The 26,034-nt window shown below is 42.9% G+C and overlaps 4 protein-coding genes across 7 annotated transcripts; 2 read left to right on the forward strand and 2 right to left on the reverse strand.

Moving 5' to 3' along the window:
- Positions 1–9,828: 9,828 nt before the first annotated feature.
- On the reverse strand, positions 9,829–11,558 carry LOC119550705. 3 transcript variants are annotated; one of them, XM_037859583.1, is made up of 3 exons: positions 11,198–11,558; positions 10,950–11,137; positions 9,829–10,893 (listed from the first exon to the last, which is right to left on the reverse strand). In XM_037859583.1, exons 2-3 carry the CDS (start codon positions 11,060–11,062, stop codon positions 9,870–9,872), a joined length of 1,137 nt encoding a protein of 378 aa, XP_037715511.1. In that variant the 5' UTR covers positions 11,063–11,137; positions 11,198–11,558; the 3' UTR covers positions 9,829–9,869. The 3 variants fall into 3 exon arrangements, with proteins under 3 accessions (XP_037715511.1, XP_037715512.1, XP_037715510.1); XM_037859584.1 differs by having other exon boundaries at positions 10,950–11,126; positions 11,194–11,558; XM_037859582.1 differs by having other exon boundaries at positions 11,194–11,558.
- Positions 11,559–12,132: 574 nt separating this feature from the next.
- Positions 12,133–16,813, reverse strand: LOC119550002 (E3 ubiquitin-protein ligase Topors). 2 transcript variants are annotated; one of them, XM_037858425.1, is made up of 5 exons: positions 16,416–16,813; positions 15,699–16,357; positions 15,174–15,634; positions 13,638–15,109; positions 12,133–13,254 (listed from the first exon to the last, which is right to left on the reverse strand). In XM_037858425.1, the coding sequence occupies exons 2-5, from the start codon at positions 16,095–16,097 to the stop codon at positions 12,395–12,397; spliced, it is 3,192 nt and encodes a 1,063-aa protein (XP_037714353.1). In that variant the 5' UTR covers positions 16,098–16,357; positions 16,416–16,813; the 3' UTR covers positions 12,133–12,394. The 2 variants fall into 2 exon arrangements, with proteins under 2 accessions (XP_037714353.1, XP_037714351.1); XM_037858423.1 differs by having other exon boundaries at positions 15,699–16,813.
- Positions 16,814–17,016: 203 nt separating this feature from the next.
- On the forward strand, positions 17,017–18,200 carry LOC119550004. The gene is made up of 3 exons (XM_037858426.1): positions 17,017–17,313; positions 17,381–17,723; positions 17,785–18,200. The coding sequence occupies exons 1-3, from the start codon at positions 17,125–17,127 to the stop codon at positions 17,958–17,960; spliced, it is 708 nt and encodes a 235-aa protein (XP_037714354.1). The 5' UTR covers positions 17,017–17,124; the 3' UTR covers positions 17,961–18,200.
- A 402-nt stretch (positions 18,201–18,602) lies between these two features.
- LOC119551836 lies at positions 18,603–20,677 on the forward strand. Its single transcript, XM_037861406.1, has 3 exons — positions 18,603–18,926; positions 18,991–19,585; positions 20,038–20,677. The coding sequence occupies exons 1-3, from the start codon at positions 18,714–18,716 to the stop codon at positions 20,268–20,270; spliced, it is 1,041 nt and encodes a 346-aa protein (XP_037717334.1). The 5' UTR covers positions 18,603–18,713; the 3' UTR covers positions 20,271–20,677.
- The last annotated feature ends 5,357 nt before the right edge of the window (positions 20,678–26,034 follow it).

Raw genomic sequence — 26,034 nt, forward strand, 5'->3', positions numbered from 1 at the left:
AAATATAACCTGAGGCAACAACAAAAGTGCCACAAATATTTCTGTGTCTTCTTCCCACTTTCACGTAGCACTTTTGTTGTCTCCCAGCTTCACCCGACCCCAACGAACCTGTGCATGAATTATATATAATATATATACCATACTCGTCTGTAAGAATTCATTTTGCTTTTTACAATGTCGCGCAGAAAGTCCAAGAGCGAATATATATTGGTAAATACGTACCATTACCTGTTATTGTTCTGGCTTATTCCGCAGTTTCTACATAAAGATTTTCACTTTTCCTTAGTCCAGAGGGAAAAGCTAGGGAAAAAGATCTTTGCCCACGCATCTTTCAGCCGGAATGATTCATTTCAGAATTCTCTTAAATATTTATAGAAATTAAAGGCGTTTATTGATACTTATATAGGAAAAGGAAATTGATGTCTTAACAAATATGTGGTTATGGAATCAAGGCAAATTGGAAGTGCTAAAAGGCAATTATACAAAAGAAAATTTATTAAGTTGCTGTACGGACATAAAAATTATATTTATATTAGTAGGCAGCTGACTACCTTAAGTCTTGTATATGGATTTTTTCACTTTAATGATTAATGATTATGTAACTAATAATTTATGATCAGATAAGATAGGCAGAGAACTATATGATTTATTTATAATTTCCTTTTTAAAAATTGATGTATACTCATGTAAGATTTTTCGCTTTAATCATTTATTATTATGTAACAAATAATAATTTATGATCTGATAATATAAGCAAGTTATGTAAAAACCTTAAATAAGCAATTAAATAATAATAAATTAGGAATGGTTATTTTTACAAGACTATGACAACCCTTATATTTTGTATCCAATTTGTTATTATTTTCACGTGCTTATGTAGTACTTGTTTAATATTCTATGAATAGAACCATTGCTCTCTGTCATCACTTTCGGAATAATTGGTCTGCATTTTGCCTTTCTCGCCAGACATTTGGTCTTTTGTCTGGTCATTCGCATGTCTCCCATGACAGTTTCTTGTCAATAGACTGATGAATCGAGTTTGCGTTAAGACATTTTCCGCTAAAAGAGTCAGATGGAACAAAGCCGCAGCCGCAGTCATAGTCAAAACAAAAACAAATCCAAAAAATTGCGATTTATGAGCGGGCCAAAACAAAGATGTCAACACATTCGCCAAGGCAGCTCAAGTTGTTGACGGACTCTAGGTCAGTCCCCATTAACATCGCCATAGCCAAAGCTGTATCCTCTAGAGCACGCAGAAAAAACTGAACAGAATTGAAAATCATTATATTTTTCCTGGAATTCAGTATACAAATTTTAACTAAAACAAAGAAAATTGTAATAAATAATTAATAATTTCACGTAAACATTATGAAAAGAATATTTTATATATGCAGGGGTCCATTATAATTTGTCTTAAAGTATGCAACAATATATTTGATTGATTGATATTTACATTTAATCAATATGAAAAACGGCAATTATTTATTTACTGCATACTTTTAGGCACATCAAATTAAATATTAAAGTGAAGTACATTTTATAAATGGGGAAAACGGCTATCATTTATTCACTGCATACTTTTAGACACCTGAATTAAATTTAAAAGTGATACTAGAACTCTTGTGATTTGTGTGACACCCCCATAAGCAAATACTTCCTGTATTTTTGAGATTTCGAAAGGGATCGATTTTGTATAAATTCGAAATGCTAGCATGGCTAATTATTTGCTTAAAATTTTTAAACTTTTAAGTTATTTTTTTCCTGTGCAGGTTTTTCATGCGCAGTTGTTGGTTTTCTTGGAATTGAAATTGCGTAGTGTTTGCATTGCATTGTGAGCACTGCAACAACGCTATCGATTCGGCGACAATTGTATCGCATGTGCCGAACAGCATTTCCATTAGCAGCCGGTCCGAAACAGTGGCATCCATTCATTCCCTGCATATTTGAGAGCACTCATTAGGCCCGAGCATGATTAATTAGAGCTGATGGATGGCCAATTGACAGATGGCATAACGAAGGAGCAAGGAGCCGCCAGGATACATTATTGATGGACATGCATGCAGGGAATCCGGATCTCGGAGTGAAAGCCACTCGAAAAGGGGACACTTGGCATTGCCAGCCATCGCCTTGTGCTAATTGCCCAAGGAAGTGGAGCCAATACAGGAGCACCGTGGTAAAGTGGCAATAATAACGAATTAGCAAACAATTTCGAGTATTGGCCAAGCTCAACTAACTAAGAGGGTGGCCACGAGAGTTGCTGGTTGATTGGAATTTCCCAGCAAACTTTAATAAAAATATCCAAGGGACTAGGTCTGTGGCTTTGGTAGTGGGCCTAGTTTAAAGCTAGTTAAGGAAAGCTGTTTGATTAAGTAGACTTTACTTACCTTTAGCTTGTTCTGTTTTTATATAGGCACTTAAAGACCAAGTGTTAAAGAAAAGTGTTTGGGAAAACCTTATCTTAGGACTCTTCTTCCATTTCCCCTATTTTTCAATATTAAATAAATATCATTAATCGGTTTTAAATATTTGGTTTATAGGAAAATATAACTAAAATAAAACCTACAGTGTGTACAAACTCCTCTGCTGTAACAATTTAAATACATGTATGTACGTAATGTAATACATAAGTTTGCTTTTCCGTGACGCCACTTAAAGTAATGTAAGTAATAATTCATACTAGCTGTAATTAACTACAGCTCCACAAGGCTTCTTGAGCGTTATTTCCGGTTTTAGAAACTGGCTAAGCACACCTCCCCAAAGGCATTACCAACAACGGGGGGCCCCCGAAAACAAACTATTTCCAGTCAGACAAATGGCGTTAAGCACATAATAACCAATTTCTCTAAATACGGCCATAATTATGAACGCCTACACACACTCTTGCGCTCAAAGAGGACGAACACACACACACAAGAGATCCTTGTGAAGTGCGGCTGCTGTTTTTGTTTTTGTTTTTGTTTCAGCCTACTTCATTTGGGCGCGCTTGTTCCCGCGAACTAAGTTTGTCTCGAAAGAGAAAGTGAGAGTGAAAGTGGAACGGGGTGAGGGCGAAAGTTGGCAAGTGAGAGCGGGCAAGGGCAAGGATTTATCGTAATTAGGCATGCATGAGCATATGCTGTCGTCTAAGCTCAAGGATGACTCTCATCCTTCTCCGCATTTTCTCTGCACTGTCAAAAATTTCAAATTTTAATAATTATATAAATGAACTCATTGAAGATTTTTAGACTGCGATAATAGAAGCCTATAAATTCAGTTGCCAATGATTTTGGTAGAGAATGGTGATAAGGTGGTGCTATTTCATATTTGAATATATGGTTGGAATACGAACTGATGGGCTGTTCAATCGAATTTGGTTTAAAGATATTGTCCCCGGTGTCACCTAAAAAAATGATTACGATACTCGAATATTAGATAGTGCAAACCACTTATTTTAAATCTCATTTTGCTGTTGAAGACATGGTTTGTGCCACAGAAATCACAGGGGTTTTAAGATCACTAATAAAAGTAATTTAAGGTGTCTTAAAAGTATGCAGTAAATAGCATGCAGAATTCTTTATGCTTTTACAATAAATATATCAATATATGATTGCATACTTTTAGACACCTATAATTTACATTTACAAATAATTTAAAAACCCTTGTGATTTCTGTGGTTTTCTTGATAGAACACATTTTAAATCATGATTTAAAAAAGTATCCAGCTCTTTGTAAACAACATTTTGTTCATTTAAATAATGGAATACAATCTTCACAAGGTTTTTAATAAACCAAAAGCATATTTAACAGCGCACCACCATGAATATTTTAATGAGATGAAATCAAGCTCCTGTTATAAAAAAACCTTGTCAGTTCGAACTAACCCACCAATTATCTCCTTTTTTCCCCTGTGTGGGCAAACACAGACTTGGGCAAACAGCAGGGAAAAGGGGGTGTGGACACGGAAGGTGGCGGTGGGAAAAACGGGCTCCGATGTACATAATTAATTGTGCTGCTGTTGGCAAACACGCGGGCGCCGGAAAGTAGGCAACACGCTTTTTTTGGCAAAACGGTTCGCCGTAATTGATTGCCTCATGCACGTCACAAATGCGAAGCCAAAGCGGTGTGTCAAGGCGTGAGTGTGTGTGTGAGTATGGGTGTGTAATTTCCGCCGGAGCTACAAGTATTTTGAAATGAATATTTCTTTAATTAGTTCGCTGCTGGCAAAGCTATTTGCTGCGGCTCCAAAGGGGTTTGGATATGCTAAAAGGCCAAGCCACAAAAGACTTGACCGCAAATAATAATGCACAAATGTTGCCGCACCGCAAGTGTTTCCAGGCAACACTCACACACACCCTCGCACCCACCCTCACACGCACATGGCCGGGTCGGAATATTTTCTTAAATTAACATTAGCAACATTTGGAGCTGCCATTAAGACGGTCGCCTAGCAGCCATTTCAAGTCTCTCCCAAGTCAGACCCAAAAGGTCATCACGCAAATACAGTCCCACTTCTAAAAGATGAATTCCAAAGTAAAATCTGTAAAATTGAAATAGTTTATAACAAATTAATTAGGAAACCATATATAAGACAGGAAAAATAACAAGTACATCTCTTAAAACTTTTTGTAGATAGGATTTACTGAGTATGTTCATAAAACCACCCTATCTAAAATATGTAGGAATTTGATAGATACTATTTTCACATTTGTTTTTTTTTCATTTTCTTTTGTATTAACTATTTTTTTTATTTAATTACTTGAACTATCTTAAATATGTTAATTGTTGATATTTTTTTATTGGTTTTATGAAACTTGTTTACTAGAAAGCTTTTAATTTAAAATTTTATTTCATGTTTTTTTTGCTTTAACTTGTAGTTCCTGAACTTTACAAAACACCCTAAGAAACTATACAATTTATACGCATTAAAACTAACTTTTTGTATTTAACCTAAACTGTAAAACCATAAATGTACACCCGCATTTTTTTATAAATTTTTTAGGAGTTTAAATGTTCTACATCTTGAATCTTTTTTGAGTATAAACTCCCCGTACAAGTTTTGTATGTCCGACTGTATGGCCTCTGGGCTCGCCAACTCCGTTCAGTGGCTAAAAACAGTTAAGCGTAAACATTGTCCTTGGCCATGTTTAGTTTGGCTTCTTCAAATTATGGCCGGCAGCCTAAGCAAACTAAGGGAAACTTCTGGCCGGGGGAGCGTTATTACCTGTCGCCCGTCAAATTAGCAGCAGCATAAAAAAAATACGTATACGCAACGAGGACCGCTCGGACTGCTGTCGCACGTGTTCATAACCCGTTTGCTGCTGCCAAAACAGAACGTCAAATGTTTGTATAATGGCCAACATTAACATTTAACCTTGGAGGCACAAATTACCGGATTCTTGTCACCTTCGCACGCACCGGGGAGTCGAAGTCATGGCAAAAAAGGGAGCGGAGCCGAGCGTCGGGAAGAAAAGTTTGTTGTCCGCAACTTTCTACCTCAGCAGGCGGTCCGCGCTGGCAGACCCATAAAAAATCCTGCGGAGAGGCACCAACAGCTACGGAACATATGCGCCTCCGCTTCCCACTTCGATGATGATAAGAGGGTGCGGCACGGCGGCATCATGGCATCCTGGCATTCCGGCATCTTGGCATCCCATCATCCCAGTATCCAGGCACCCTTGTATCCTTGTGTCCTGGCTGCCACCGCAGCAGCATGACGTCGTCCCCACCGCCCTGTGATAAATAGCTTGATTTTAAGCGAAAGGCGCGGGAGTAGATTTATGACACACGCACTTTCTCCGGCAAGAAAGTGGAAAGTCAGCTAAGGGGAAAATCATCGGCAGCGGAAAGGAAAAACACGAATATCGAATGTCACGCAACAGGCAAACGTAGGGTAAAGTATCGGAAAATCGGCAATTTAAAAATGGTAACATTTATTTCAAGCAAGGAGGAATTATTTTATGTAACCATTTTAAAGTCAAAGCTTTAATACAGTGCATTTTCTCGGAAATCAATTCAGGGCACATTTACATTCGATTCCTTTGAAATGCTGTTTTGTATTTCTTGTTACCCAGACTTAAAGAAATAAACTCTCTGTATATTTAAAATAAATTCCAGGAAAATAACTTATATTCCTCACCTAAATTACAGTCAATTAAGCATTTGCCAGATAAATAATAATCAGACTTAGCTCAGTTTCAAGATAACTTTCTTTGTACTCATATTACCATTTTAGTTTAAATCTCAATTAAATGCTACCTCTGATATTTGCAATTTATTTCACAGTTACTTGGCAAATTTGAGGACTGACTGAATTGAAAAGCTGAAATATACAGCTGATTGATCAGCTCCTTAAAGCGTGATTGCAAATTTATTTTAATTAAGCATTTGCAAAATAAGTTATAACCAAATGTAAAACAGTTTCAAGAGAACTTTCCTTGTACTCATATTACCATTTTAGTTTACAACTTTATTAAATGTTGCCTTCGATATATGCAATTTAATTCCCTGCTTCTTGACCAATTTCAATGCTGACCTAAATGAAAAGCTGAAATATGTGGCTGATTGCTCCTTAAGTGAGATTGCAAATTTATTTTAGTGCCGAGTCCTGGATAAAAATGCAAAGTATACATGTTTATTGAAAAGCGATGACTGTTTTATGGGTTTTCCACTCCAAATCGTTTACGTAATCGAGGGAGCCTCTGCTTAAGAGTTAAGCTGCGACAATTGCGGGAAAATTGAATCACTCCTCGAGAACCCGTGCGATGTTTTTGATTGAACGTTTAAAGAAAGGACCGCGATTGGGTTTCGTGTTTGCGCCCGGATTCGATTTCGAATCGCGTCGCGGTAGCCATGGTATTCCTGGCAATTTCCTCAACATTGCCAGCCGTCGGAGGAGTCTGCTAAGCTGCTTACACCCGCACACAACCAAAGTTTTCCACGCAGGCGAAGCAACCTCAACAATTTCAACATCCGGCTTCCGCTGCAATGTAATGGAAACTCGACGCGAGAGCCGTGCCTCCGTGCTGTGCCAACATATTAAAGTTGGCAAATGTCGAAAGGGGAAAACAGCCGAATGCACTGAGCAAATAATGTTGCAAAAGGTAACCAATCATGCTGAAAAATTCTGTCCGGCAATGTTAACCTAGATAACTAGATAAATCAGGATTTTTTTAACTGGGACTTCAGATAACAGCCTTACATATTTTAAACAGACAAATAATATTTTATATCTCCCGGTCTTGCTTCTGTCAGCTTTCGCTTTATCGAGCAGATAAAAACTTAACAGCCAGTTGGAGTGCCAGTTAGAGCTAACTCTAATATAATCGAAAAATAAAAAATGTTCTTAGCTTGATCTTGAGGAAAAGGTCTTACATATTGTAAACAGACAAGTCATATTTTATATTTCCCGGTCTTGCTTCTCTCAGCTGCCGCTTTAGCGTTAACTCTCACAGAAAAGAAAAAAAACATTTCTTAACAGGCACATTGTCTGCCCGAGAAAGGTTAACCTGCATACGAGAAAACGGCCCTACATTTAGTAAGCAGAGAAATAATGGCCTATACCTCCAGCTGTCACATTTATAAGAACATTTGTGGTGTTTAATTAAGGAATCAAGAATATGAGAAATAATATTTTATATTTTCCGCATTCCCATTTATAAAAACATTTCTGGCTTTAATTTAGGAATCACAATCTTAACAGTCTATCCGAGAAAGGTTGACTGGCATTCGAGCAAACGAGCCTACATTTTGCAAGCAGAGAAATAACGTTTTATATTTCCCGCTCTCCCATTTATATGAAAATGTGTGGCTTAAAGTTTAGGTTACAAGGATATGGTAAAATCCGTATTTAAATTTCTATCCAATAAACAATATTGAACGTAAATTATATTTACATCTTTATTCTTAGATTAATTTGCATTTTGTTTTATTTCTTGAGATTTGAAACACCTATCTTTCTTTCCGTGCAAAATCAAAATCCACGGAAGAAAGACTTTCTACCGAGAACTCAGAAAATGTCGGGCGCGGAAATCTAAGCCGAGACAAGAATAAAACCGAAAGTGACACATTGCAGCGGGATGTCGAGCGGGACGATGAGCGGATTGTCCGGGTTTTCTCCAGGGTTAGGGAAGGCGATGAGCGGCGGGGGCGCCAGGTGGCCGGAGGACACCCATAAATCAGGGCCAGGCCGAAAACATTGGGCCTAAATGCGAACTCATAACTCCCGGACCGCATATAATTTAGGGGCAGGCTTGATTAATTACTCGCCGCGGCGAATGTGGAAATTATTTTAATTTTCCAACGGCACGCGCATAATTTGCGATAAACCAAACAGCGAAATCCACTCGGAACCGAACACTTATGCGAGATAATTCGTTGGGGTCCAGGAAAATCTCGGCCCCTAAGCGACGGTATATACATATATATGATTATTTTATGCAGATCGAGCCGTCATTTTCATGAAATGCACATTAAAGATCCTTTGGCTGGCGCCTGGGAGGCAGCGGTGCGTATGCGTGATATCTGAAACGTTTAATTCAAGTCGGCGCGTAATTTGCAACTCAAACTTAAATCCAGGCAGGCAAACTACTTTCCGCCCGAGCACCGCAGCCCGACAATTGCCACCCGCCCCATTTTAACATCTTGAAATGCAGTGCAAACTGGCAGAAAGTTTTGAATCGTCTCGCTTTTATTTCTTGGCTGTCTTTCACGAAAAAAACGGGGTGGCGTCGGGGGGCGGGCTTTGGGCCAAGTCAGCAAGTCAAATAAAAAGTTTTCGTCAACATTACGCAAATTAGTTTGTCAGTCGAGCCAAGCAAATGCAGCCGACAAAACCCTAATGACATCCAGACTGAGGGATAACTTTCCAGAGCTAAGCCGAGATCCTGGCGGTGATGGCGTCCTTTAGACAGCTTCAAGCTGCACTTTTCATCTGCAGTTGGCTTCGCCTGACGGTTCAAGTTCTTATCTTGGCCTTTATAGTTCGATTTGATTTTGCAAATTATTCTTTGGGCATCACTACATTATCACGAGTTAATAAAGTAAACTCTGAATTAATATATGCTTTCCTAAACTTTTTGAATATACTTTCTTATTTTCGTTAGAAAACTATTTCTTCAGCTTATAAATTCTATTAGGTTAAGAGACCCTGAAATTTTGGAATATCAAAAAGTAAATATGATAAAATTAGGAACCGACGTCATGCGGCACCTTTCATCTTCAGTTAGAGGGCCTAATGGCCGAAGTACGCCCCTGACAATTATGATCCGATTCGATTTCAGAAGGCCTCATTCGATATGCATTAATGCTCCTTTGTGCCGACGGAATCATAAAATCAAATATGCATTGAATTACCGTACGACAGGACAATTATATTATACCTTTCGCCGAAAAAAAGGGAGGGACAAGTAAGCCTCGCCGAAAAAAGGAATATTTAACTCGATTTTCTGGCCGTGAATTTGGTACCACAAGCATCTGGGGCACCCGTTATTCCCGTAACTCCTGAAAGGCCGGCTCTTCCTCCAGCGAAAACCCTAAATCGGCCGCATTTTTCACTCAACATTTTTGTACTTTTTTCAGCCCTCGTTTATGCGCAAAAGTGCGTGTAATTCAATTTTTCATGCGCCATGTGACATGGGATGAGGGTGGGGATTGGCTGCTACCTTTTCAGCCGAAATTAAGACAAAGGGAAATATGCGCTGAAGGCATATTTGGCACGCAATTTTCCACGGCCTGTCCTTATTGATGGGCCATCCCTTTTTAGTTATCAAATGCCGTATTCGTTATCAATTTTTAATGCGTTTGAAACCCTTTTTGTGCTCTTGAGAGAGCATCGATTGTTTTATACATGGGTTGAAAGTGTTGCAACAGAACATTGTAATTAGGGACTTATCCTAGCTTGGGTGTGGCGGGCGGCGACGTCGAGCCCGTAGTCCAGAGCTGCGTGCCTGAGGATTCTGAGCGGAATCGCCGGAGGCGGCCGCTAGTGGTGGTGGTACACTTACCAAACCGGATCCGTGGGCATTGCGCACCACACGTCTGTTGGAATGGGCAAGGCGCACCACCCGTCCGCTCGGCAGGACGAACTCGCTTGGCAAGGTGAACTCCGATCCATGGGAGGATACCTGGGCTGCTCCTTGGGCGGTTCCTTGGGTGGCTCCTTGGGTGGCTCCTTGGGCGGCTGCTTGGGCAGCTCCTTCAAACATGCTGCGCTCGATGGCCACCTCCAGTTCCAGATCCTCCAGCTGAAGGCCGGGAGAAGTGGCGGCATGCTGATGTGCTGGTTGCGATGCCCGTTGTCCTGTCTGCTGAGAGTGCTGAGCCGGCTGGTGTTGGCCTTGTGCCGCTGGTTGGGATTGAGTTGACTGGTTCACCTGACTAGCCTGCTGGCTAGCTGGTTGAATCAACGTGCTTTGGGTCACCCTGGGTCCCACCACTTCGCCGTCCATCTCCACGAAGAAAGGACGGTTGAAGCGCTCTATCATCATATCATCTAACTCCCCGAAATCCTCATCCTCCAGCGCCAGGTCCGTCTCAAAGCCACCGCAATCATCGTAGTTAATGCAGCGCGAGAACTCCACAAAGTTGTGCAGTGTGGACGACGAATCCCAGGCCATCGATGAAGATCTGGCTCCATTCTCCGTCAAAGGCCTGTACTGAGTATTACACTCGTACGATATTATATCATCGTACGGGGATCGGGCAAAGTTAATCAGTTCATGGGTGAAGTGCTGGGTCTTGCCGCCAAAATATTTGGTCACCGCCGAGTAGAACTCCAAGCTTTTAATGCTAACACGAGGTAGCAGATTTAAGATGGTCTCGTACAGAAGGAAAAGATCAGTTTTGCTGGATTTCACGAGCACCGACGCATCACGGTTCACCCAGTTCATAATCCTATGGATCTCGAAGGGATTGCGGCTGAGAAGAAGGAAGGAAGCTGCTTATCAGGAAGGTCTGTTTGGGACCAAACTCACCGAAAATGTTGGGGCGACCAGTCGCGAAAGTCGGGCTTCTCGCGATTTGGGAAGGAATACAGCGCGTTGGCATAGACGTACACGCGCCAGTTGACCATGTGCCGGGGCATCATTTTTCGTTGGACGTTTCTCGATCGACTTCGCTTAGATTCTTCAAAAGCGAAACTTCAGCTGCGACTGAGAAATTCCTGGAATTGTCAATCAAAAATTTGATTCCATCGCTCCTATGGTGTCTGTCACTTACGCACTGGTTTTTCCCCAAGTAATACGGTACTATTTACTTTACAAAAGCTAAACAAATAAATTTCTTATACAATCCGCAAAAGTGGAAACTGTAAGCCCGCTGAGCGTACAAGTTTTGTTTATAGGGAATTTTTATCAAGGAATATGTTCAGACCTGGGCTTGCCTGCACGATGAGATAGTAAAATTGGCCAGCTCTGTTCAGACCTGAGGCCTATTACACGATGCGATTAGGAACATTCCCAAGCAGCCATATGGTACTTATTAAAAAGAAAAGCTTATTTAAGCACACCTCACTTTAAACAATAAATTAATAAAAACCAAAGGTGTGTCAAATATGTAAATAAAAAATGTTATTTATACCAGAAATATCTATCCCAGACTGATTAAATGATGTTCTATTGCTTGTGTGTTAAGGCCAGAGTTGTCACCTCTTTGTTCTTCCCAAAGCGATACAAAAAATGCAACTCTGCAACTAACATTAATAATTTGTCATTCCATGCTGATAAATTTCTTCACGGAAATAAGTCGCAGGTTTTCGGGGTAACCTTAACCCATTTTTTTGAAAGGGTAAAAAACAATGAAATGCAATGCTTTACATTTAATCTTTACATTTATTATGTATTTGATTCGTGTTATATGTATATGATTTTTGTTCTTTGTATGCTGAGTACTCTAAAATTCATAACTGGCCACGCCCATTTATGCAAAAAACATTAACACTCTCGCCATATATTGATCAGAGCTAGATCTATGATTTATAAGCTAAGAACAGTAAAGTTAGTTGCCATTGTTTATAGTTAGTATATGTAGGCTGTGGTTAACTTAAATAAATACATTTACAACCGATGTGGGGATAGGAAGGGGGGGCGATCTGTGGGTCATCGAATGGATTTTTAGGGTGGGCTACATGTATGCGAGAACACTAAATCAATGTTGCAGTTGATAGGTGTGTAAACGTAACTATATATATATTTATATCAAGATATTGGTGTCTGAATATGTACAACTTAAAATGGCAATCCTAGGCCTAGAATACATCTAGTTTGAGCTTAAGCTTACTGGTTTTAGTTACTTACATAGCAAGTTACACGTATTATTACTTTATTGGGTTCAGGGGCTTAGGAATCGGAACAAGACAAGACGGAAACCAATTTAACATTCTTTTAAATTAACAATTTAAATGAAAATCAATGTCGGTAGCTTATGCTAGAAACGCTAGTAGCTCCCGATCCACCCCCTCCTCATCGTCGTTGTTGTCACTATCGTCCTCATCCTCTTCGTCCTCCTCAGCCTTTCCCTCTTCCTGTTCATCTTCAACTTCTTCATCATCGTCTTCGTCATCTTCATCTTGTTCTTCAGTGGCAGTGGCTGTATCCTCGGCGGTTCCCACCTCTGCTTCTCCAACCACGTCGATTGCAGCCTCCAGGGAAAAGCCGTTCTGTTCATTGCTGGCATCAGGATCCGCATCTGCTCCAAAATAGAGACCCAGATTTGCGTCATCCTCCTCCAAAGCTCGAGAGCTGCCGCGGAGAGTATTGCGCAGCGAGCTAAGGGAAAGCTCTCCCGAATTAGACTGCTCGTTGAAAAGGCCTACCTCCCTCGGCTGCGTCAGCGTGGATAGTTCTATTAGGGAGTTGGCTATATCGTGCTCCTCCACTTCCACATTGAAACGCGTTAGGGGATCGCCAGCATATCCTGCTGCCCTCCAGCCAAACGAACTCATCGGAGCCGAACTCGATGTGGCTGTCGAGCTGCTGGCCAAACTGGCGCTCTGGCTGGACTGATTGCTGTTACTGCAGCTTCGCCGCCGCTTCGGAGCACTGCATCCCGGTTCGGTATCCTCTGTTGGCGCTGGTGCCACCTCTGTATTTTGGGGCCCCTCCTGCTGTTGTTCCCTTGTATTTGTGTCGGACATCTGGAGCTCCAGTTTTAGTGGTTTTCTATCCTCCAGTGGTGCCTCTGCTTTTAGTGTGGCCCGCAAAGCACTAAGCCGCAGGTTTTCAGTGCTATCATCATCAGAATCATCACTGCTAGTGTTGTTGTTATTGGGGTTGGGTTGACCTATGGAAAATTAAATTAAATTATTTTGATATACAATCTAAAAGGTAGTAGAGCCCTCGTAAAACATTTTTTGATTACATAAGGAGACTATTTAAGTTTTATAACATCGGAAAAATCTGACCAGCTGCATTAAGTGTATAATATTCTCTACAAGATATAACCAAATGTCCCTTGTAAACAGTAAGATAATGATTACACATTTACTCTTTTTCAAGGAGTGTTATCAAAGATAACACTGAAGTTATGCCTATTAAATGATTGTAATTTATTTGTTTTGGTAAATATTTAGATAATATGGTGAAATAAATATGTGCTGATTCATCTACACCGGAAGCTTTCTGCCAACGAAGCGGCGATAAGGTCTATTCTTCAATGCCTCTTACCAGATGTATCGCTGCTATCGCCAGCTGATTCGTCGTCAGACGAACTAGGGCTTGTACTACTGCTTTCCGGTTGCTGCTGTGATTTCTGTTCGCTATGCAGCAGCTGCTCTAGCCGCCTCTCTAGAGCTGCCGCCCGAGCTGACTCCTCGTGAGCCATTTTCTGCTTTACATCCTTCACCTGGCGTTTCCGTTTGCGAGATGTTGCTTTTCTATTTGAGGCTTTTTCAGTGCGTTTTTTATTCGGTAGCTTGCGTGGTTTTTTCTTGGTTGGCTCCACATTGGACGTACTGCTAGCGCTGCTGTCGTCATCGCTGCTGCTGCTAAAGTGGAAGGAGGAGCTGCTGCAGCTGCTGTTGCTGCTTCCACTAGCACTGGAACTACGGGCAGGAACGGAGGACCGCTGGCGCGATCTCTTCGATCGCGTTGAGCGCACTGTGCGCAACTCATCAAGGCGACGCGCTTCTGCCATCACAAGCTTCCAGTTCTTGCCTCTGTTAGCCGCTGCACTCGTGCTGGGACCAAAGAACAACGCCTGATCTCTGGAGGACTGATCCACTGGCGATTGTATCGCCTGGTCGCCGAGACTTGCAGCCGGCGGAGCCTCATTCTGCTCATTCACGAAAACCACATCAGAGTCACTATTCGAGTCCAGGCTCACCTGCTCTGGAGTGCGCAGGTGCGGTGGCTTTAGCTCCAGCACAAAGACGCACTCATCTTCATCGTCAGAGCTGCTGCTGCTCTGCAGTTCGATGTGGGCACTCACTGGAAGTGTGGCGCCTGCGTGTCTCCTGCTAGGATTGCTGCCATCATTGATGGCCGCCACTTCGGCATTTGCAGCTGCATCGCCATCGTCGATCTCTATGACCTCCGCCTCCTCGCTGGCAACAGCCACCGGGCGCCTCATGCTTAGGTTGATAGCCACCGTTTGTGAGCCAACATTTGATGTGGTTGTACGGCGTATAGAGATGCCTGGCAGCTCACTGCCATCGCTGGCCATTGTCACGCTGAAGGAATGTGTGGCACCGGGATTGGTCACAATCACACTGGTCGACGGACGTCCACTTGGGGGACTCCAGTCGTTGGAGAAGTCCGCATTGACCTCATCTCCATCGCTGTCACCAACTTCCAGGTGCAGATCATCGCCGTTCGACGACTGTGTCTCCACCATGTCTAACAGGTCCACCTCCACCTCCTCGGCCACGCGAGCCGAGTATTGAACCACATGGTCGTAGCCGATCATGTCGAAGGGGGAGCGGGCAAAGTTGAACAGCTCGTGGATGAAGTGGCTGGTGCGCTCGCCCAGATACGGCGACAGCCGGCGACGGAATGTGGGACCCAGTATATTGGTCATGGGCAGGATGTCGTTCATCAGCTGCATCACAGTGCTCACGCTGTGTGCGGCATTCCTCAGCAAGCACACAATGTCGCGATGGATCCAAGGCATCAGGCGATGCATCTGGGCGGGATTGTTTCTACAATGGGGAATTCAAAAAGGTATAGTATGGGCTAAGCAATTGAGAACGTATCAAAACGCACCTGTAAAAGCGGGCACTCCACTCGCGGAAATGTCCCGTCAAGCTGTCGCTGACGGGCAGGGCATACAGCTTTCTGTCGTACACGTAGCGCCGCCAGAGCTGGCTCAACGAGCCCGAAGTGGCGGCATCCTGGTCGTGTCGGTAGTAGTTCATCAGTTCCACTCGGTAGGGCTCGAAGCGGCTGTACGAGTGCCTGCCGGCCGCCACCTCGGCTGCCGGCAGGACCTCTTCTCCCGCAGCCCCTGCTGCTATGCCGGCTTCTATGTCGTTGGTCATGACGGCCTGGTTCTGCACCAGAGGCATGTACCTGGGACGCCTTACTATATGGAAACGTAAGGAAGGATGATCTGGCGGAACTGGCGAAGAGCTCTGCACCGGATAGCGGTCGTAGTCGTCCAGGGTGCGGACATTGTGTATGATGGTCTTGAAGGGCTGCTTGCACAGCGGGCACTCGGGTTTGATCTGGATTGAAAGGTAATTGCTTTAGAGGATTGCTTTGTGGTTGGTTAGCGTGCAGACTACTCACCTTGCTCCACTCGCACAGGCACTTGAAGCAGAACTGGTGCATGCAGGAGTCCGTGAAGCACTTCCTCTTGCAGCGGGACAAGCAGATGGCGCAGTTGGGCGGCGGCGAGGAGCGCTCTGCGGCGGTGTTCTCCTCCGCGGCGGATGCACTGGTCCCCGGCTCACTGTTGGCATTTGCCGGATTGTCCGGGCCGGCGGCAGCGGGTTCCTCGGCCTCGTTGTCACCGGACTCACTGCCGCTTTCGGTGAGGTCGGCAAACTTCATGGCCGCAGCCGGCAGAGTATGGGGTCCGGCATTGGATCCTTCGGATCCCGGCTCCACGATCACCGAGGCGCCCACCTCGTCCGCTCCCGAATCCGGCACATCGCCGGCATTGCCGCCCGGGTTCTCCTCCGCCATACCGGCGACTATATAGCGACTATATAGACTGCGAAATCGGCCGGAAAATGGGCGAGAACTCCGCTCGGAGTTTTGTGTCTACTCTGGCCTCCTCTCTCTCTGTTCCTCTCGCCCTCTCTCACTCGCTCTCGCTGGCACGCTACCCTATCATCTGGTTCGCAAATCGGGTCTCATGCGTCGTTTTCCACGGGCCTTTCACGGGCCAGTGGCCACATTATCCGTATTCCCGACCGGTCCAAGTGGTGCTCCAAGGTGTGACGCTGATTATAGCACTGTTTTCAGAACGGAAATCGCTTTGTAAATCGGTTATTATGGTACCTGAAAATGCAGGAAACTCGATTTTTTGTGCACTGCGATGTGACCGTTTGCCGCGGACCGAAAAATACGAAAAACCACGGGTGTCCGACTTCTTTTTAATATACGAAGTAGGTACGAAAAGATAGGTACAAACTTTTTAAATATTTTGTTTGAGATTGCTACAAATATTATGTATTAATTCCGCGCTCAGGATTTCTTTGATTTAATTTAGGGTAAAAACGTTTAATATTATCAAGACGGATGGAAAACTCCTTTGTGAATTCAATAAATTTGTTTATATCAGCCGCGCAAAGGTACCAAAATGGAAAAAAAATAGTTTAATCTTTGGTTTCAAATATTTGTGTAACAGGCTTCTAAAAATTTCTATTCAATCTGTTTTGGACCTGGTAAGTAACTAGTTTACGTGTGACTTTGGCTTCAAATATTACTATTGTAGTTTCAGTTTAAAGTTGAAAGTTATGTTCGGTAACTTTTTTTTAAGCCTTATACAATTTTGGTAGCGAAATATCAAGCCCTTGGAGACATCTTTTAAAATTGACAAGCCGAGTATTTCAGTATTGTTAATACTCTTCTAATATTTTGGTATTTTATTTTTCAAAGTGGTGAGGCTGCACTGCTTGGGTTATCGATAGTTCCTCGCTCATTGCATTCTTGTGGCGTCGGTTTCAATTTGCTTGTTTTCAATTGTTGGCTTAAATTCGGGTCCAAAATGAATCGTCGCAACAAGCGCACATCCTATTACCAGTACGAAGTGTATCTGGACTTCATGGAGGGTAATCCCCTCATGTCGGCCAACAAACTGGGACGGACTCAGGATAGCAAAAAGTGGAAAGAGCTGAGCGATGAACTAAACAAGTGCACTGTTGGTCCTAATTTAGCGCCTGAAGAATGGCGAAAGGTATAGTCGTATATGAATATATCCCATATAGAACCCTACTAAACCATGCACCGTTTTTCGCTTCTAGCGCCTCAATGACTGGAAGAACAGCACACGCGCCAAGTTCCGACGCAGCCTGAGTTCGGATGATAAGAGCAATATATTGACTCCCCTGGAAAATAGAGCTCTGCAAATTTTCTCCTCTGAGTCGATATATCGAGACGTTACAGCTCCAGTGGACATTAAGGAATTGGCGGAGGAGCATGCGGACCAGGAAGAACCAGATGAGGGGCAAGAGGAGGTGGATGAGGAGCAAGAACAGTACCAGGAGTTTATATCACCTCCGGAGAATGCCACCCGAACGGTGATCAATGGACACAGGTCCGGCAAGCAGTTACGGCTGCAGGATACCGGGGAGATCATCTATCAAGGTGCGTTATGCCAACTAGTAGTGGAGCGCTCAAATATTTATTTGTGTATCCTTTATTTTAGTGTCGAATATCGTGCCATCAGAACGATCAGCTCCAAAAGTACCTGCACCTGCAATCTCCTGCGGCAAGAAAATCGAGCAGCAGTTAAAACGAATATCTGATATTGAGGAGGCATCTTTGCATTTCAAGATAGCCTGTTTCAAGTACAACAATCCCGGGTTCGACTATGACCCGTAGCCAAATCGTTCTGATTGTCTGATCCTGTACATTATAGCGTGTAAGCATCGAGGGACCTGCTATTTCGGCAATGAATTAAATGTCGAGAAACCTTCAATGATTGGTACAGATAGATAATGAAAAAATGGTCATATACGCTGTTGTCCTAGGCACATCTTTTGCACATATCGCACATCTTTTTACCAAATGTATAAGCTACTTCAGCAAAAAACGGCGTTAATATAAGTTACCACACTTTTACGTTTCTCGTTTTAATAGTGAATGGAAAAAATATATATTTTGATGAACAACACATGAAGCTTATTTTAATCTTCAAATCCTTGAAAAACAATACATTTAACATTAATAGTGTATGGATTTAAGGGCGTAGCCGGGTATGAACCGGGTAGCAAATTAGTTTAAATTGAACTATGTGTACTGATTTTATCTACAGTTTTTTATAAAATAGAGTAAGGGGTAAACTGAGTTTCACGTAGCACAGCTCCTCTTATAAAAAAAAGTTTTTAAATAATAAGTCATAATTTGGATAAATCTAGCTAGAACTATCGCATGGTGATCCCGCCGAGTGCGCACCACTGGCTTGCCGAATGCAACGCTGCGCTCACAGGGGGTAGCATGCACTAGAAAATCCCAAACGCCTGCAATTGTTTGTGAACACTTCGCATCGTTTGGTGGCGTCAATTTGCATTTTGTGGCTTTTGCCAGGGACTTTAGCAAGAAAACCAAGTGCAATCTTTACAGCGAGCTGACCGGATGCACGGCAAGATGGATCGCCGCAAGAAACGCACCTCCTCGGAGCAGTACCAGATGTACATCGACATGATGGAGAGCGACCCCATTTTCGCCACCGGACGGGTGCCGCGCGATTACGACCTGAACTATTTGACCAAAAAGTGGAAGGAGCTCTCCGACCGGCTGAACAAGTGCAGCTCCGGACCCACACTCACGCCGGAGGAGTGGCGCAAGGTGGGATATCGCATATGTACCCCCGCTAATCTCTGTAATCCCATATCTCTTCTCCCGAAAACAGCGGCTAAACGACTGGAAGAACACCACGCGCTGCAAGTACAGACGCAGCCTGCTGTCCACGGAAAAGGACATCTCGATGACCTCCGTGGAGACGCGGGCTCTGGATCTCTTCGGCAAGGTGCCCACCACCACCGGCGAAACGCTGCTTAACCTAAAGGCAGAGAAGGACGAGCCCGACGACGAATTGGAAGATCTTGGGCAACGCACTTCGGCGGCGTTTCAAAAAGAACTGCAGGCCGCCGTCGAGGAGGCCATCAACGACGAGGTGGACGAGGAGGAGATGGTGGAGGAGCATGTGGATCACGACGACATGCTGGAGGAGAATCTGGCAGAAACCGGCATCTCGGCGTCCACCACGGCAGTCAACACGGGCGGCGGCACATATCGCACCATCGTCGTGGAAAACACATCCTACGAGCACGTGGAGGAGGAACCTCAGGCGGTGCAGCCGCATACCGTGGAGTACGTCACAGCCCGCAGGCCTGCCGCCGCTGTCATCAATCCAGGCACGGCCTCCTCTGGCAATAAGTTGATCAATGGCGAGCTGCCCGTCAAGCGGATGCGCACGCAGCCTCGGGAGCAAATAATCTACGAAGGTAACAGCTCCATTAAAATTCTGGGGCAATCTTTTGCAGAAAACTTTCTCATCTTTTATGTATCCCTTGGTTTTTTGCCTGTACATTTTGCAATTCTAGCTTGTAATCAAATTCCACCCCTATGTATTTATTTTGTTCGTAATAATGTGAAGTAACGTTAAATTGCATCTAAAGTTTTAAAATAATTCAATTTAATAGTTGAAATGATAGTTAAAAGCTAGCATTTTTAATTGCTTCCAAATCCTGTTAATTCTGAAGTATTTGTATAAATCCAAACGATTATATAGAACTAGCCAGTTATAGTTTCAACATATTTTTAAAATTATTTGCTTAATCTTATGGTTCTAACATTTAAGTAGAAAGATAAGAAAAAGCATGTTCTTTTGATTAATATTTGAAAAGCCACCTTATATTACTTTTGGCTAAAATGTAGTTTTTTCGTACCTTTTCAGTTAAAAATGCGCCGCGCTGCATCTCGAACATGCAGGCGGTGCCGCCACTGCACAGTACAAAGCTGGAGCGGGAACCCAGCTCGCTGACTACCGCACTGAGCAGCGCTGATGCCCAGCAGATTTCCCACCAGCTGAAGCGATTGGCAGACATCAAGTACGAGACACTGCAGTTTGAGATTGCGCGCTTCAAGTTCAACAACCCCGGCTTCCAATACGATCCGCCGTCATTATAGTGCCCCAAGCGGCAGGACGAGATCAGTGGGTCTAAGCAATCAGCAAAAACTCCAGCACCAGCAGCAGCAACGGCGACAGGATCAGCATTAGCAAAAGCAATAGACCGAGCAATGCCGGCACGAATTGTATAGATCTTTTAGATGCTCTTCGGCATTCGATCGTTTTGTAGCTCTCCCAGTCCTGCGCTCTGCCGGAACACAAAATCATAACTTATAGTAGCCAGATTAGTTTAAAATTGTAATAGATTTCTACTGTGTAAACAAATATTTTCAATTTTTCACGCACCTAAACTACGATATCCATACGAATAGGCCTAACATTTTAATACATAAAGTAAATAAAATTGGACAAGTAATTTTAACGCGTTGTATGTAAATGTAAAAATAAAGTTTACCAATGATAAATATGCGCGGCACAGACGTGCTCCACCTTTTGCCTGTTGTTGCATTTTAGGTTTATTTATGACTCCGGAGCCAGAATCGAAGCCAACACGAAAAGTCCATTAATCAAAGGTTGGGAGATGGCGTCGACAACGCATACAGTGTGCTTGGGGTTTGGCTGGGGTTCGGGTTTGGGTTTGGGTCATTTTAACCTGACCGCCGACTAGTGGGCGCACTTTGTAACTGTCAAGAGCGCCTGGAGGCTCCGATGCGAAAGAAATCACTTGTAGCTGTTATAGTGTTCTGATGCTGTTGCAACAAGTGCCGATCCAAAGTCCTCTGCTGCTCCTCCTCCGCTCGGATAACTGCAATGGGCAATAGATCATTTGCAGGCCGTGCGCTGCGAATCATAAATTACCGACGACCAAGAAGCGGAGGATGGGGAACAGACCTCCATGGGACGACGCATGGCGTTCCGTTAGGAATCGTTGCCATCTCGATGATAACTGCACAACACGTCGTATGCTTAATCTGTTCTCTTTGCAAAAGTACACTCGTAAAATGGTTATTAAGGAAAATTTCCGTTTTCTTAGATTCATCAAAAATTATTTCCAATTATTATATTTGATCTATAAAAAATGTTTGGTTAGAAAATCATTGCAAGCTGTTTTTATTAAAGTTTACAAAGTATTTTCATGAGTAAGGATACCTTATAGAGCTGATATTAAGCATTGGATTTGCTTTTATTTTTAAATTTCTTTTCTTTTTATTTCTAAATTTCTATTATGAATTTTATATAAACATACTTTTAGCGGTTGACGAAATCTGTACATATTTAGATTTTATATATACCTTTTTATAAACTTTAATATAAAAGGTTTCCCTAATTTTGGCGTATTCCGTCTTTATTATAAGCTAAAAACAGGATTTAGCACACACAGTTTGACATTTTCTTTATGTATCTTTTAAAAAAGGAATACAATCAAATATATTTATTGATCATAGATTTTGTTGAGTGTTTCCCTTTCCAAATCGCTCCCGCCTGTGTGGGTGCCGCCCGCTCTTTGATGAAAAGCCCGCTGGCAAAGCTGATTAACTTAACCTGCGCACACACTTCGGCGGGAAATGAGTGTCTGGGACCCAGATGTCTTCTTCTCACATGGCCATGAAATGGAGGCTCCATCTGGGACTGGGACTGGGACTGAACCAAGTTTGAGGAACTGATGGGTCGTCGCTCAGAGTGCATGCCCAGTCCATTAAACAGTTCGTGTTGCACTCGTTTCGCTTTGGCATCCACGGGTATATGAGTCCATGGATTTGGGACTGGGTATGGGTTCAGGGTCTAGGTTTGGGATCGGGTTTGCGTTTGGGCTAGGGCACACATGACAGCCAGCGTGCAGAATTGACCCCATGGGCGGATGCTATAAAAACGAAGCAAAAGGAGCTGCACAAAATAAAACCCAAAAAATGTGAGATGCTCAGTTTCGCATACAAAATACCCTTTAACACTTAATGAATAGCAGAGGTGATTTAAGTGGTTTTATATTAAATAGGAACAGCAACTTAACTGCAACATTAAACCATTGAAGTAATCAAAAAAGTTCGACGACATAAATTCAACACACGTAAAATCCTTATGAACATATAGGTTTACAATGTTAGTTATTCAATATAAGCTCTTTAAATGCCAATTTCACAAGCTTGTCTAACTTATATTTTCAATTCTTAAACCATTTATCCATTTCTAAAACTCAACGTTACCCTGTAAAGGATATAAAAAGAGCAATTTGTGAGTTTTAAATTTTATCGCCATGCTGTTTCATGCATATTGATGAATGAATCCGTTTCGTCGTGTATTTGGAGTGACTAACTCGAAAATAACAAAACAAGTCTGAGTTCGGGATTTGTAGCCAAAATAATATCGGAAAATAAAGTGACCAGAATGGTGCCCACTTTTAAGCTGAAATAATAGAGTTCATGAAGGCGAAAAATGCTACTAGAGTGGATTATGGAAGCGTTTGCACACACCAGCTCGGATTAAAGCATTGAGCATTCTTTAAACTTTAAATCTTCTAATCCATGCGATCAACAGATAAGATCTGCACTTTGCTATACAGATGAAAATAGTCGGATAATTAACTCCAGTGCTGAAGGTCAACAACCCCAGAGAATCAAAAGAAAATCAGGGATTGTAAATAAGGGTTATTGGTAACAACAAAATTCACGAATCTATCCTTACCATTATATGTATATCCCAAAAATGGTTTTTGTTAGATAGATACTTTATTAAATGTACATATATAATACTCCAAAATTAATGTTTAATATTTTATATAAAAATACAACTCTATAAATAATTGTAAATAATTTATACAACTTATAGTCCTCGACAAATGTTCTTTATTGGCGACACCTTTTTTGTTACAACCATTGTATGGATAAGCCAAGGTATGGCATTAGTTGCGGACCAAGACCACGGTCAAGGCACATATGTATGTTGGGAACCTCCAACTGGAAACTGGCAACCTTTTATCCATTATTCTGGCGCAAAGTGCAAAGCGTTTTTATGCCGGCGATTATTACGCTTGATCCTCAAGCACCGAAGGGTCAATTGATGTTTGTGATGACGCTGAATTGTGTTGTTGTTGCTGGTCGTACCCACAGCAACTGCAACAGCAACAGCAACTGGCGAACATGCAACATGCAACAGCATTGTGGTCGCTTGCCCGCAATTCGCCTTGGAATTTTTAGCATAGGCGAGTATCCCCCATTTCTTTTATTTTATATATTTTCCCCCCGTAGTTGTTGTTGCTGCCGAAAATTGCATTTCTTGGCTGGCAGCGATAAAGCGTCAGCAGCAATATTCGTTTTGCGGCCAGGCCAGTTGATATATCACTAGGCACAGATAATGCCCCTTAGCTAAATCAGGCCATCATCAAAGCCGGCTTGCGATATAGAAATTATTTATAGGCCAGGGAGAAAAACTGAAGGCGGTGAGCAATCGTAAATCTAAAGATCCTTTTCTTAAAAGCTTAATTCCGAACAATTATTATGGACCAGCTGGATCTCTTCCTCATATCAAATTTGATGGGTCCCGGATCCCGGGTCCCGGGTCCATGTTGCTGCTGTCCAGCGTGTAATTATATTAGCATGATCTATGCCATTACGCGCACACACATCGATATGCGGCAATTAGTGCTGCGGACGAACAAGTACAACTATCGGCTAAACAATATGGCCAGCGGGCGTTTATGGCCAACGACAGGCCATTATTGACGCCACTCGATGGACTGGCCATCATCGATTGCTGCGGTCGCTGCATGTTGCTGCTGTGTCGCTCCTGCAACTCCTGCTGCTGCTGCTGCTGCTGCATGCAAATTGTCGGCGGCCTAAGCGTTTCGCAAAAGTCAAAGGGGGACCGTTTGGGGTGGGGGCTGTTGGCCAAACTAAGCTGGAAAAACATCAAGCGCTGAAACGGCGCCCTCTCAGCCGAAAGTCATAAACACGCACTAATTGCAGCCGTGATTTGTTGCACACAGCATTAATGGCGCTCGCAGGAGCAACACAGACACAAACGCAAACACAGCAGCAGCAGCATCGACTCAAATCGAAGCCTAATTGCCCATAAATGGCAGTTTTCGTTGGCGACATCAAAACGTAAAGCTTTCAGCAGCACACACAAAAAGTTCCAAGTGCCCTCTCTGATTTATAAACAAAATTTAACAGCCGAACGGCGAGTTAGGGCATTAAAAATGATGTAGTTGCCGCTGTTGGCATGATGTTGCTACTGCAACGGCCCTGCAATTAGGCGCCACTCCTGGCGGGGTGGTCCGCCATGTCGCCAGTGTGGCGATCGAATCGATCGATCCCGTCGATATACAAATCGATTGCTTGATCTCTCACTTGCAGCAGCAACAACAGCAGCAGCAGCAGCAGCAGCAGCAATAGCAACCTGAAGCAGCAACATGAAATGTTGCTCGCGTGGTCAGCGCCAATTACTTAGAGCATATCAATTATATTACGGCAATGCATTGTAAAATAAATGCCCAGAATGATAGCCTGCTGCTGCTGCTGGTTGTAATTGAACTGCGCGTATTGCGAAATTATTATTTTGTGCATTTGCAATTGCAAGTGCCTACTGGCTGGCATTCTGCGGACTGCCCCGGCCTTCCATCCTGCGTGTCTGTTCATATGTTTTCATTACTTTTGCCCATTATGCGTGTACGTGACGCACAATTTCAAATTGCCAGGGGTGGGGAGGGGGCCCAAAGGCGGAGGGCTTATAAGCCGGATACCCAGCCAGCATTGACTTCCAGCTCCTCCTTTCTAGCCAGGTCCACCTCCTGCTCCAGCTCCAGCTCCAGGTCCAATCCAGCGTGGATCGTCGTCTGTTTGTGGCTTTTGTTTGCTGTTCAAGTTTACAATTTTAATGCACTGCCACTTGACTGTTGACAGTGGTGCGTTGCTGTTGCTGTTGCTAGTGTTGCTGTTGCTGCTGCTGCTGTTGTTGCTGCTGCTGCAAGTGTTGCTGCGGTGCTGAATGTGCCAGTGTGTTGGATTATTGATTTTATGCTGTGTACGTGAAGGCAACCTTGCCGGTAGTCACTGCTGTTGCTGCTGTGCTTTCGGTGTTGCTGCCGTGCTGCCTCTGCTGCATTTAGCTCTCATTTCGCACATGCCCCAAAATGAAATGCATGTTTATGTTTCCGTTTCTGTTGAAGCCATCATATGCTGATTCATGGTGTTGAGGGGAGAGCTTTATTATTCCTCTTCGGAACCAAGGTTAGCCAAATACGGGGAAGAGAGGGAGCTAGGCTGCTATAGACGGCGAAACCTGATGACACACGGTTTTTGAAAGCAGTTCAGGTTTCTGTGGAAGCAAAACATAACCGTGTTGTTTTAGGATCCATTTTATTATTATTTGACTTTCTCAGAATTGAAATTCTTAGGAGGCAAGTTACTTCGTTTTAAAGTTTTGGTGTTATTCTTTTTAATTTGGAAAATAATGGACAATACCAATTTTATTTTTTATGAAAGAGGAATAATAATATAATATAAGAAAATGGATGTTTCGCAGATTTTAATATGTTCCCTTTCTTATATTAATAAATTCAAATTAATATCCTTTTTTAACTTTTGTGTCTTCTTCTTAGTTTATATATGTTCATAATATTCATGTTTAATTATGTTTTTATAACTTTAGTATATTCTTGGTTTTGGAAAATTCTAAAAGCATTAAGAAAAATATTCCCTAATTTAGTTTATAGAAAACTACATCTTTGTTTTCATAAGTATACTTATTTAATACCAAAGCTCTGGCCCGACCCCTTTTGCCCACCTAGATCTGGGTGACCCAAAGCCCATTAAGGGCACCTCCAATCGC

This window comes from Drosophila subpulchrella, chromosome 2R, assembly GCF_014743375.2.
Source record: "Drosophila subpulchrella strain 33 F10 #4 breed RU33 chromosome 2R, RU_Dsub_v1.1 Primary Assembly, whole genome shotgun sequence".
In the NCBI taxonomy this organism is placed as follows: domain Eukaryota; kingdom Metazoa; phylum Arthropoda; class Insecta; order Diptera; family Drosophilidae; genus Drosophila; species Drosophila subpulchrella.